Genomic DNA, 12,613 nt, shown 5'->3' with positions numbered 1-12,613 from the left:
TTATTCTCTTTTCATATATAACTACTCAAAATAGTCTTTAACTATTGCGTATCATTTGCTCCAAAATGATTATGAATATGTGCAAATTAGCCTTACAGATGCTCATGTGGTATTATGTCAGGGACTCTGAATTGAATCCCTTTTCTCAAAAAAAATATTTCTTGGGCTTGATACTCTAATTTTCTAATTAGATATTCTACAATTGGAGATGCATTTGTTTGCTTTTGAAAAGGTAATACTCTAAGCCTTATCAATCCTTTATAAGTCATTGTGAACAAGACTATAAGAATTTTTGCTAAAGCCATGTGTAAGTAAAAAGAATTACAGGACAAGAGAATCTCTGGGAGATGGGAAGGAAAACATTAAGACTGGAAAAAATTAGAGCAAAAGGAAGGATGGGAATAATAAAAGCAATTCATTTTTTCCAGGCCTCCGTCCTTATTAATATGTGTTTATGTGTCAAGAACAGGTGATAAGACAGAGAAAAAAAAATTCCTATAGGGACGGGCTTTCCTTTTTTTTTGCTTTAGGAAATTAAAATAGTCTTCAAGATTCAAAATCTTTTATCACTCTCACAAGAACAAAAAAATCTTTCCTGATGTGATTGCTTCAGCATTAGAACACAGTAGCCTCAATTCAAGAAAACAAGAGTGTACATGTCGAGAGAACTTTTTTTACTTACTTTATGTGTGTGTGTTTGAAAGCAAGCTTCTTTTGTTGGGGGAAAAAAATGACACAATGGTGAAAAGTTGAGTCCCAAGAGGATTTATGTTGTTATTTTCAATTCCAGCTCACTGCAGTCGACGCAGACGAAGGGTCAAACGGGGAGATCACATATGAAATACTGGTTGGGGCTCAGGGAGACTTCATCATCAATAAAACAACAGGGCTTATCACCATCGCTCCGGGGGTGGAATTGATAGTTGGGCAGACTTATGCGCTCACCGTCCAAGCAGCGGATAATGCTCCTCCAGCAGAGAGAAGGTAATTTATATCAGAAGCAATGCAGTCTTTTCATCGCTCCAGTTTAAACCCCATAATTAAGTTTAAGATGCACCACAAGCATTCTTTTATCTTATAAACATCTAAATTAGATCAGAAAATCAGAGAGACTGGATTCTCAGGAACTGCATATTCTTCTTTGTTCAAATTGTGGGAAAAGTACAATAAAGTCAAGATTAAACCACAAAATAATTAACTGTGGTTTCACAGATGTGAAGGATGCAAGTCTCTGTTGGGAGGGGGAGTGGGAACTGGGAAATACCAGAGGCATGTGTCCGCTTTATTAGTGAAAAGCAAGGCTGCTCATAGTGAGAGGTCACAGATAACATGTAACACGTGATGCCTCAGGGTTTTGAGGCCATCTCTCAGTGTCAGAGTAATTATTTTAAAAATTTTTATACACATACACAATTTATCTAGAAAATCTATCTATATATTTATGTATATGTAATATAATCTCATAGATATATATGAGAGAGAGACAGTAAGAGAGAAAAAAGTAAAAAAGACTTCCAACTATTACAACTACATCTATCTGCCCCCCCCCAAGAGATATCCCTGAGATATCCCTTTTATTGATTTCTTGTTTGTTTCCAGATTTTCAGTATGCATTTTAAGAAAATATGAAGTTAATATTAATACATTGCTGAACCTTGCTGGTTTATTTTTCACCCTCACAGTGTATCTTAGGGTTCTTTCCAGATGAATACTGGATAATTCCCTTAAAACTTTTTATTGCAGCTACATGATATTCCTTCATATATATGTAATACTGTTTAAGAAACCCACTGTTGATAGACTTTACGTGTCAGTCTCTCTTTAACAGACAATGAAGAAATAAGTAACATCGAGCACACATCATTTTGAATGTGTGCCAGTATATCAATAAAGTAAATTCCCAGAAGTTAGACCAAAGGGTACATACAATTGTAAGTTTTAGAGAGAACTGCCAAATTGTATTCTATGGGTCTTATAACAATTTGCAATTCTAACTGCCAGGTCTGAGTATGGCTAATTCTAAACAGTCTCCCTAGTGTGTGTCATATCAAACTTCTGGATTTTTGCCAGCCTGATAGGTTAAAAAAATAGTATTTATTTTTTTATCCGTTTGCTTATGAGTGAGTTTGAGTACATTTCCTATGTTTTCCACTTTTGTTACCTTTTCTGTGAATTCTGTGTTCACAATCTTTGCCCATCTTTCTACTGATTTGTTAAACCCAGGTTACAATTATTCTGTGTTTTCTACTAGTGACTTTGTGGATTCATATTGTATGTTTAAATCTTTGTTGCATTTGGGATTTATCCTACTGTACAATAGGAGGTATTGATCCAGCAGTATTTTTTTTGTTCAGGCAACTATGCCATTTTTCACATAATATATCAGATGGTTCATCTTTTTACTCATTAATTTGAGATGTTACATTTATTATATCTTTGCTTATGTATTTGAATCTGATTCTAGACTTTCTCCACTATTCCATTAGTTCAGCTATTTTTTTATGAGCTATTATCACACAATCTTAATTGTTAAGATTTTAAACTATGCTTTATAACACAGTGGTGTGAACTTAGCTCATTGATTTTCTTCCTTAAAAATTTGCTGGTTACTCTTTCTGTTAATTTTTTTCTTTGACTTTATAAAAGCTACTTAAGTATGTTTTTTTTACCATATTTTTATTAGCAACATATTAAATTTATAAATTAATTACTTAGGGTTAAATTATACATTGTTGGTGTTGAATCTTTCTATCTAAGAACTTTCTGTCTCTTCATTTGTCCATGTTTTCTTTTGTGTCCTTTAGTAGATTTTATTTTAAAAATATTTTCTTTATATATGTCCTATACATTTTTTTGTTGGGTTGTTTCTCATCTTTTGTTGTTACTGTAAATAGACTCCTTCTTCCTCATTCTTATAATTGGTTGACACATATGTAAAAGCTGTTAATCTACATTAATTTTAACCCACTTTCTTATTTAATTCTCTTATGTTTTTGTAGTTTTCCAGTTCATGTTCCTACGTTATCCAAGAATATATTTTATAAGTAGTGATAGTTTGATGTCTTTCTATTTTTTTTCTTCCCTTTAATTTCATTTGCTAGTACTTCCAATAAAAATCCTTGTCTTGACTTTGATTTGAGTGGGAGTACCTCCTACATTTCCCTATTATATTGGTTTATGGTTAAAAAACATATTTTATTATGTTAAGAAAGCATTCTTCTATTCTTATTTTATTGACTTTTTAAAAATAAGAATGGTCATTTATTCAAGTCAAATAAATATCCATCAGCTATGAAGACAATAATGAATTTTCTTTTTGAGCCAATGCTAGGATGATTGATCTTAATACAGTTCCTATAATAAATCTATTTTTCATTCCTGATATAAATCCAAGTAGGCCTTAGTATTTCAATCTTGAAATAAACTGCTGGATTATATTTGTTGGTATTTTATTTAGTGAAATTAGTCCATGCTTTTCTTTTTGAGAAACTTTTGTGAAGGCTTTATATAGTTGTTATGATACTTCATAAGTGAAATAAACAAAAACCACAAAGAAACACGAAAATGAATTAATAAGTTTGACGACTATGAATTAGTTGTAAACATCTCTAAAGCCAATAAATAAATCCAAATTTGGTTCTTTGAAATATAAATAAATAAAAACATAAATAAATTTATAAACTTTCAGCTAAACTAATCAATAAAAGTGGGAGAAAGTGCAACTTTACCTAATAAATTCTGAGGGAAATAACAGAAACAGAAGAAATTGAAAGAATCATTAAAAGACCACTTTGCTTTAATAGCTGTAAAAGCTTGAAAAGATGGATGAAATGGATAGTTTTTCAAGAAAATATGATTTACCAAAATCAATCCCAAAGATTAAGAATTCTTAAGAGATCAATAGTATTTTCCTCTATAGAGGAAAATACTACTCCAAACTATAGCAGGGCCAGGCAGTTTGACAGAAGATCTGTAACAAACCCATTAACCATTAAAACCTTCTCCAGAGCAGAGCAAAGGACATTGTTTCCCCTGCAGCACACCCACATGAGAGATTTTTCTCTTCACACCCCTCTTATCATTAATCATAGAGATTTGGCAGGACCCTGTAGTTCCTCATTGATATTTCTAGACTATTCTTTCTCCTTCTCCTTGATATTTTCTCTTTAATTTCATTACATAAGAATGTATGTAAGAATGTACTATCCAGTACTCCCTGCTACTATCATCTGCAGGTGACAGGTCCCTCCCCCATTTTCTCCTCTTATCTCTACCCTCGTCTCCCACTGTCATCTACAGACCTGCAGGTCACTGCGGAAGAGTTTAGTTCTAGTCTGCTTGGCATTCATTTCAACAGTATGTTTGTCAAAATGCTTGGTGACTTCAATGTCCAATATGTGGTATAAAGCATCTCCAAACTTGCAGTCACTTTGGCCAAAGATCCCTGGAGCCATCCTCAATGCTTATCTTTCATTCAAACTCCAAATGTAGTCTTGAGCAACAACTCTAAGCTCTACCCTAAAAACATACTCAGAAGCCAACAAACCCCCCTACTTTCATTATTAACGTAGCAGTCCAAGCCACTGTTCTCTCTAGTGTTGAAAACCTCTTCTAATTAGAAGTCTAGTTAGACTTCTGCCTGTGCCCCCTTCAGTCTCCTCTCAACACCATGTACCTAAGTACATCTTGTCCCTGTAACTTCCCCTGAGAAATTTCTGTGACGTCTAATTTAGCTTTAAATATGAAATTTTTGCTCCTATGGATTTCTGTATGTACTTCCAAAATAGTAAAGTAGAACCTGTGAACACTGAAATGTAAATATAGCTTTTTTAGTGTGATGTTGGTGGGAGACAAAGGAAGAAAAGAAGGTTTTTGTCTTAAGTCTACTAGTGAAAGCAATATAAATACCTAGAACCTTCATCTTAGAGACAATGTAGAAATATAGTTACAAATAGACACCCTGTAGCATATGTTGACACATTTAAAAGAAAATTACCGTACAGATTGTGCAATCCTCTAAATGTCAAGGACATCACCTCAGTACCACTGAGTACTATTGTCATATCCAAAAAATTTGACTTTTTATCTTTTTAAAAATTATACCATTTCTGAAGTTAAAGCTTCTTAGGTCTATCTTCATAACCTCTTTTTATTCATATTTTATTTTGTTCTTAAAAACACAGTGTTATGGATGAAGTTTTATTCATGATACAAATAATTAAAATTGATTGTAATATTATAGCCTGATCCAAAGACTTGAAATTTGTGATTTCCTGTGAGATAACATCCTTCATTGCAAACCAAGGATGTTTTATACTCCCCACAGAAACACACACACACATCAGATAACTAAAATGTCTTCAATTTACCTCCCACTTTTGTTCTTGTAGGATGTGGGGAGAAAGGACAGGCAGATTTTGAATTCAGAAGCCTTGCCTTTTAGTTTATCTGCTGTTGCTAATTAACTTCATAACCTTGAATCTGTCAGTTAATCTTTCTGATTTTCTAATCCTCTTTTGTAAAATGGGAGTTAAACTAGATGGTTTCTAGGGTCTTTTAAAATCATACGATTATCTGAGAAGTTACATCACCTCTCTTGTTCTACTTTGACCTCGTTACCAAATGTGAAATAAAAACTTTATGATTTTTATGTTTAGAAATAGAGAGTTATCTACATTATACTGGCTATATTACAAAAATAAAATTGGTTTTATATAGATTCTCAGTTTTATGCATTTAAGACTAGCTATAAAATATAATACAAAGTGTTCACATAGAATTTATTATAATTTATTATTTACCTCATGACTGTCCTGTTTTATTATGTGCTTGATCAATGCTGTTGAATTACTACTATTTATTACAGCATTAATGAAAGGCAATAGCTATCAAGAAGGTTAGTGCTTATTTAAACACATTGTAGGGAAGTGTCAGGATGTTAAAGATGAGAAATGCAAGACCTTGAATTATGATCTTCCCCAAATAACTCTAAGATCCAAGAGTGTGTGTTTGTGGGGGTGGGGGACACGATTAGCAATTCTAGCATTTGAATTACTGTGGAGAGGAGCAAAGGAAGCAAAGGAGTAAGGGCAGATGAAGGAGACGGTCATGTTGGACCATAGTTGTTCACTGTCTTCTGCCTTGGGGAATAGTCTTTTTTGTTTTGCATTTAAAATTTTTCTTCTCTGTGGCAAAGACACAAGTTTCATCTGAGTTAGAGGTCCTTATTGTAGTGCTGTGGATATAAACAGTTTAGCCCTCTAAAATGGGAAAATATTCAAAGGGGGAAAAATAAGGAAATATACAAAGTACAGTAAGTTTAGTACAAATGATAGTTTTAAGAGCAGAAAGAGACCCATATTCTGGTAAAGATTTTATAAAGTACTCCACACCAGTAAGCTGAAGCTCTAAATATCAAAAGCAGGAAGGCTGTAACTTTTTGAAAAGAAGCTTTGAATTTGGGGTACAGGTGTGTTCTAGGTCAAAAAGAAAATGTTAATCAGTGAGGGAATCTCTTGCCTCCAAGCTTATTAAGGAGAGTTTTAGGTCAGTTTGTAGAGGAATCCCCTGGGCTCCTAACTTAAAAAGCAGGTGAGTCTACATGCTATACTCCCCATGAACTTCTGGGACAGTGGTCTTCTGAATCAAGCGTGTGTGAGAAAAACCTTGTATATCCATGGAAAATGTAGATTTGTGGTCCCACATCAAAAGATTCTGATCCAATATGTCCGAACCCTAACACTACCACACTCCACTCTGGGGAGGCAAGAGGGGATACTGTGCCTGTAGGTTTTTAGCCAAGAAAAGTAAAAAGATGAGATTAAAATGTCTAAAATATTTTAAGGGATGAGAATAAGGTAAATGTAAACTTATTTAGTTCATTCCACAGAATAGAATTAGAAGCCTTATTTTGAACAGTTAACAATAATAACTGATAAATTTGTTTTTCTATGTGTGTATATACTTAGATATATACACACACGTGCATACACATACACACCATACATATAATCTTATTTAATCCTTATGCTAATCTTAATGTTATTATTATTTTTAATTATCAGATGGAAATAGTGAAACTGAAAGAAGTCAGTTGCCTATGATCACATGTGGTAGCATAAAAATTCTAACCCAGGAATGTGTGGTTACGAATCCAGTGCTCATCGTCACTCAGCTAGGGTTATTACCAATGTGGTATAGGGTAAATGTTATAAGACTTATGCATAGAGAATGTGCTGGCAGCAAAAAGGAAGAGATTTATGAAATGTTTAAATCAATTGATAAATAACAGACACTTAAAAAAGTCAGGATTATGAAGGGTAATATCAGCAATAGTGTATATCTTGGGATGGCTGTTGGAACAACCAGATCACCACCTGGGAGGATAATAGGCCTACCTCATATTAACAATTAATGTATTCCTACAATATAAGAGTGGGACTCTTTGCACACTAAATTTATAACTTGCTGATATTTTTCTTTTTCATCTAGCCATTATAGGACCTATAAGTTAAACTTAATACCTCTAAGTTTATAAGCAGCATTTCATCATCCATTTTAATCTACTTTATTTTATCCTTAAAGCACAAGTTGTAAAACAAAATTGAAAAGAAAAGCAATTATATTTTGGTTAATTTTATTGGCAAATTTTAATAATGAGATAAAATCAGAGCAAGAAAGAATGCAGATACTTTAACTGATTATGAAGTCTAAGAGATTTTAATTTAAAATGAGATTACTTTGGAAAAATATTGTGATAAACTTAAGTATGAAATTTTTTTGAAGTCACTGCAGCTTTTTAGAGGTGCTTAGTATTCTATAGGTATCTATTCTACTGAGAACATGTTCAGAAACAATTTGGACTTAGGCATAATATAAGGTGATAAGCTAGAAAATCATTTTCAGTGCCTATGATCTGTATTTCTCTTAAGGGCTTTTCAAAGTAAACTATTATAGAATAATAATCTCAGAAAAATGTTTTTGGTGACCATGTCTTTTAATTGATGCACTTAATGCAAAGAGCTTTGGGCTACTTTAAGAAAATTCTAGCCCCCAAATAGAAATTGTAAGAAATGTGTTTTGAATAAAAAGGCATGATTTTGTTAAAATAAATTTAAAGCATACAACTCAGGCAGTGGTGGTATGTTCTTCAAGATAGAAGAATAACTTTGTAAATTCGCATGTCTCATTGATATATTTTTGCCAGTGTTTCTTCTGTACCAACCTTGAACATCTTCTTCACCTTTTGCTGTGTAAAGAAATGTCAGAGTTTAGACATATGAAAAACGGTGATTATGTCAATGCTAATGTTTTTGTCCTTATAATAATAGAATATATTTTTATCCCTCAAAAACAATGCCCATCAATCTAAGGCTTCAATTAAATCTAGTTTCTAAATTTTTATATTATACTCTTTAAAGAAGACTTAAAAACAGATTTGGTTTTGTTTGCAACTGTTTTACACAATGATTACTTTATGATACTGATTCTTGATATGCATTTCATTAAGCCATTGATGTCAGCAGCAAAACTAAGAAAACACAGCCCATATTTTGTTTTGTGTGTTATTTTAATCAATACTCTCTCTGCTGGTTTAATAGGAAGAGAGCCCCAAGACCAGCTCTTATTACCAGATATCTATAGAATATTGTTTTGCTATTAGAGAAGCATTACAAAATAAAGTCAGAAGTCAAGTTAATTTATTAGCTTTATTTGTACAGCTATTCCTTTTTAATTCACACTATTAATCTAAGTAGGAAAAATATGTACCTGAGGCATTTGTTTTCCTTTTACTAAGATAATTTCATAAAACATCATCTTTTGGTGGTAGCTTTATTTTTCCATCCTTTCATTCTGAATTATTTTATTATTTCCTATAAAAATTCAGAATTTCCTCTCCTGTAAACCCAATAACAGAATATCAAATTCAGTCTGTCATTAAATGTGATGTAGATTTTTACCCCTCTTGTTTGCTTCTCTTTCTCTGCAGGCACTCCATCTGCACTGTATACATTGAAGTGCTTCCTCCAAATAATCAAAGCCCTCCTCGCTTCCCACAGCTGATGTATAGCCTTGAAATCAGTGAGGCCATGAGGATCGGCGCTGTTTTATTAAATCTACAGGTATGCTCCTTAGTGTACGTATAAAATTCTAGCGACAGCCTTGAAGGCTAATGGGTTTATATCTGTGCATGGTGGGGGAGAAAAGCTCACATGTCTGCTTACACTCTAGTGAATGAAAATTCCATCTGGAAAGGAAAGCAGGGATAATATGGATGGAGGGTTTCCACAGCTAATCTATTCTATTGATTGCCACTGTTGAAGAACTAACGTTAGCTGTCAGGGATTAGCTGCAATCATTACAAGAGATAATGAAGGGATTGGAAACATGCACTTGAATATTTTGTACTTTGCATCCAAAGAGTCTGCAGCTGACTATTATTTTCTGTCTTGGATTCCTTTGCCCCAGCAGGATTTATTTTTGCTGCAGCGTTCTGTATAGAAAATGACTTTAGATTCACCGGCTGATGGTAGGCATTCTAATGCTGAGGCAGACAATTTTATTCTGTGCCCATGGGCAAATCTTGTAATTGCTGTGCCTCGGTTTATTTGTTTCGATGAAGGGGGTAGCTTTAGGTGATATTTCCATTTGCAGCTCTAGATTCATGGGCATATGAGTTACTTGCAGAATCATAGCTTGATTTTCACAATTTATACGTTCCTAACTAAAGCACATTTGGCCAGAAAATGCTGTATTTTCAACTGAATCTACAGCTTCAAGTTGGGCTACATGTGGTGTTGATAATAACTGTCACTTACCATAAAAATCATAAGGACCATAACATGACATATTATTTTACCTTTGGGTGTTCAGAGGACGGAGGATTTATCACCTCCTGGTGTTATATGGAAATGGCAGGAGGTGCTGACAAGAGAATTCAGGAAGCTGGCCTTGAAGGTTAGGAGAGATTTTAAATGTGATGATTTAGGAAAATCCCAGCATCGATCTTTACCATCAAATGAGGTGACACGAGGCATCTTGCTCAATGCCATTTGAATACAGACACCCTCTCACTCAAACCCTGATGATATACAAGTGAAGATTCCATAGAATGTTTGTACTAGAAAGAATGTAAAAAATAATGAAACATATCAACCTCATTATCTAGATGTGGAAAGTGAACCTTACAGAAATTAAATGAGGCCTAACTCAGCTGATTGAATTATCATTATTTCCAAAACAAGGTTCATTCCATTATATCCCACTCATTATCTGAGGCTGCCAAAAATTTGGTTGACATTACCAGATACTTCTCTTCGCCTCTGCTCTCGTATTTATTTTGTTGCTTTTTTCCAGGCAACTAGAGAGAATTTGCTTTTGTTGTTCATTTACTATTAAAAGATGGGAAACAAAATTATACGAAAGTAGACATATTAGTAATAAGGAAATTTGGGGGATTTTAATGGACAAAATAAAAGAAAAAAAACCTATAGTTTCTTTAGGAGGAAGAAAACATTTAGTTAAGTCATGAAAATGATAAAATATGGAAAACCAAATATGAAGACAAGTACCTTTATGGAATAATGAAAATCCTTCTTTACATATATGGGGATTTATTTTGTTTAAACAAGAAGAAAAGAAAACTAAATCTTAGATTTGTAAGTTCAGGCCAAGAAATTTTACATGTTTTACATTTAAATATTTCTTAAAAATATGCCTTTGTATAATTTAACTTTCTATGAGTAAGATATAATTTTACCTGTAAGATGGCTCAGGTTTTGTTTCAATAAATCCCAGAAATATCTAGCTACCATATTATAGGAGAATAATTCTACCTGTGAGTTAAAGGTGAAAAGGAGTTGGCCTTTTTCATATCTCAAATCTCTCTAGTACAAAATCTGAGAAAATACTTGAAATGACATTTCTATTCACCCTTTGTGCTTCTGGTAGAAGCAAAATAAAGGGTGCCAATTACAGTGGCAGTCTCTATTAGAAAGAACTAGGGTGACACCATCAAGGCATTTTTCATAGGCCACCAACCATACACTTTTGCTAGTGATCAACTGAGACTGAATTTAAACTAGTGACCTAAAAGTTGAAAAGCTTCCATCAAATTACTCTTCCAAAGACTTGTAATAACAGAATGCATGAGAGGTACTTCTGGCTACATCCTCTCTTTTTCACACACGGCACTACCCACTGCTGACTCATAGCTCAATTTAGAAAGACAAGATTTGTGGGGAAATATGTTTTCGAAGATAACAGTGGACTGACTTCAAAATAATCTGTTTTGACTGAGATCAAAGTGGTTTCTTTTCAGAGAATAACCCTTGTTCATCCCCCACTTCCTTTCCCCTTGTAGGTATTTTCCTTTCATTCTCTCTAAAAGTTGTTTGGGAGGCTGTGATTTTCCTCAGCCTGTGAAGCCTGTTTTGCCTGGCTGCTGTATTGATGGCATTTAGTGGAGGAAAATGTTACCCAGAACTCTTAATTTTCAAACTTACGCTGATCAGGGTTAGTATTAGGTGGGTGTTTTCTCCCAGAGTTGGTCAGATCTTGCTCTTAAGCATGCTCCTCCTTTGTAATTCTGACCTGCCAGTGAAGCGTGTAAGACTGGTGTGCTGGAGCCAGAGCGGGCACTGAGATCATGACAGCAAGTTGTGTGCATTTCTCCCCAGCTTCGTGTTGAGTTGTGTCACATTGCCAGCTTGCAATTGGCCATGGTGGGTGTATTTATGCCACAGAAATTAGCAAATGCAACAAATCAGTACCCTCCAGTCCAGAGCCAGTTGTTAAACTTTTACCATAATACCCCTCTATATGGAGCCAATTTCCTCCAAGATTTAAATCGCTAAAATGTGTTGACTCCAACAGCTTCCTGCATCTTTGTCCCTTGAAATTTTGATCTACTTTTCATCACTCTAAAGATGAGCCAATGCTACCAAATAGGACTATGTATTATACCCAAATACAATAAGTCTCAGCTTTTTATTTATCCTTACAAGAGCATTGTTTCCATCCAAATTACCCTTATAATTTATGGCTCACAATCTCTTTTGAGTGTTTGACTCAGCCCTATTACCATTAGAATAATCCTCCTTTCTTACATACAGAATCTTCTTATACCATCACTATCATTCTCATACTCATATGATAATAATAGTTATATAATAACACTTAAGTGTAACTTAATGGGGCAGGCACTATTTAAGTTCTTTCCTTATTGTCTCGGTAAGGACAGCTAGGTTTATATTATGCACACACACTCACACTCAAAATTTCAACAATTTATAACTGAAAAGTTTATTTCCTACTCACACTGTTATGTCCGTCATGAATCAGTTCCAGCTCTGTTCATCATTTTCACTCAACTTCAGCCTTTATCTGTGGCAATGTTGTTCTTTTGACAGAGTGAAAAAAGAGGCACAATAAACCATACGCCCTCTCATAATGTTTCTCCCAGAAGTGACACAGGACCCTTCTGCCCACATTTCATCCACCAAACCAAGTCACAAGGCTGCTAGTGGGTTAATCATGTGTAATCCTTCCACTAGACGCAGACACTAATTACATGGTTAAGTCTGATGTCAAGAGCCATGACTTCCTTTCGTAC

The 12,613-nt window shown here is 34.1% G+C and overlaps 1 protein-coding gene across 17 annotated transcripts in view; it reads left to right on the top strand.

Moving 5' to 3' along the window:
* The window catches only part of PCDH15 (protocadherin related 15), a 747,310-nt gene that overhangs the window by 449,895 nt on the left and 284,802 nt on the right, over positions 1 to 12,613 (top strand). For 16 of the 17 annotated variants that reach the window (XM_036828599.1, XM_036828600.1, XM_036828598.1 and 13 more), the window contains 2 exons: positions 791 to 984; positions 8,990 to 9,122. In XM_036828599.1, the coding sequence (XP_036684494.1) occupies positions 791 to 984; positions 8,990 to 9,122 (327 nt within the window). The remainder of the gene's footprint in view (positions 1 to 790; positions 985 to 8,989; positions 9,123 to 12,613) is intronic. The other variant, XM_036828595.1, reaches the window with a different exon arrangement.

The sequence above is a fragment of the Balaenoptera musculus genome, chromosome 16 (genome assembly GCF_009873245.2).
Source record: "Balaenoptera musculus isolate JJ_BM4_2016_0621 chromosome 16, mBalMus1.pri.v3, whole genome shotgun sequence".
NCBI classification, from domain to species: domain Eukaryota; kingdom Metazoa; phylum Chordata; class Mammalia; order Artiodactyla; family Balaenopteridae; genus Balaenoptera; species Balaenoptera musculus.
The sequence above is the reverse complement of the archived record's forward strand: the minus strand, read 5'-3'. Positions and strand labels throughout refer to the sequence as shown.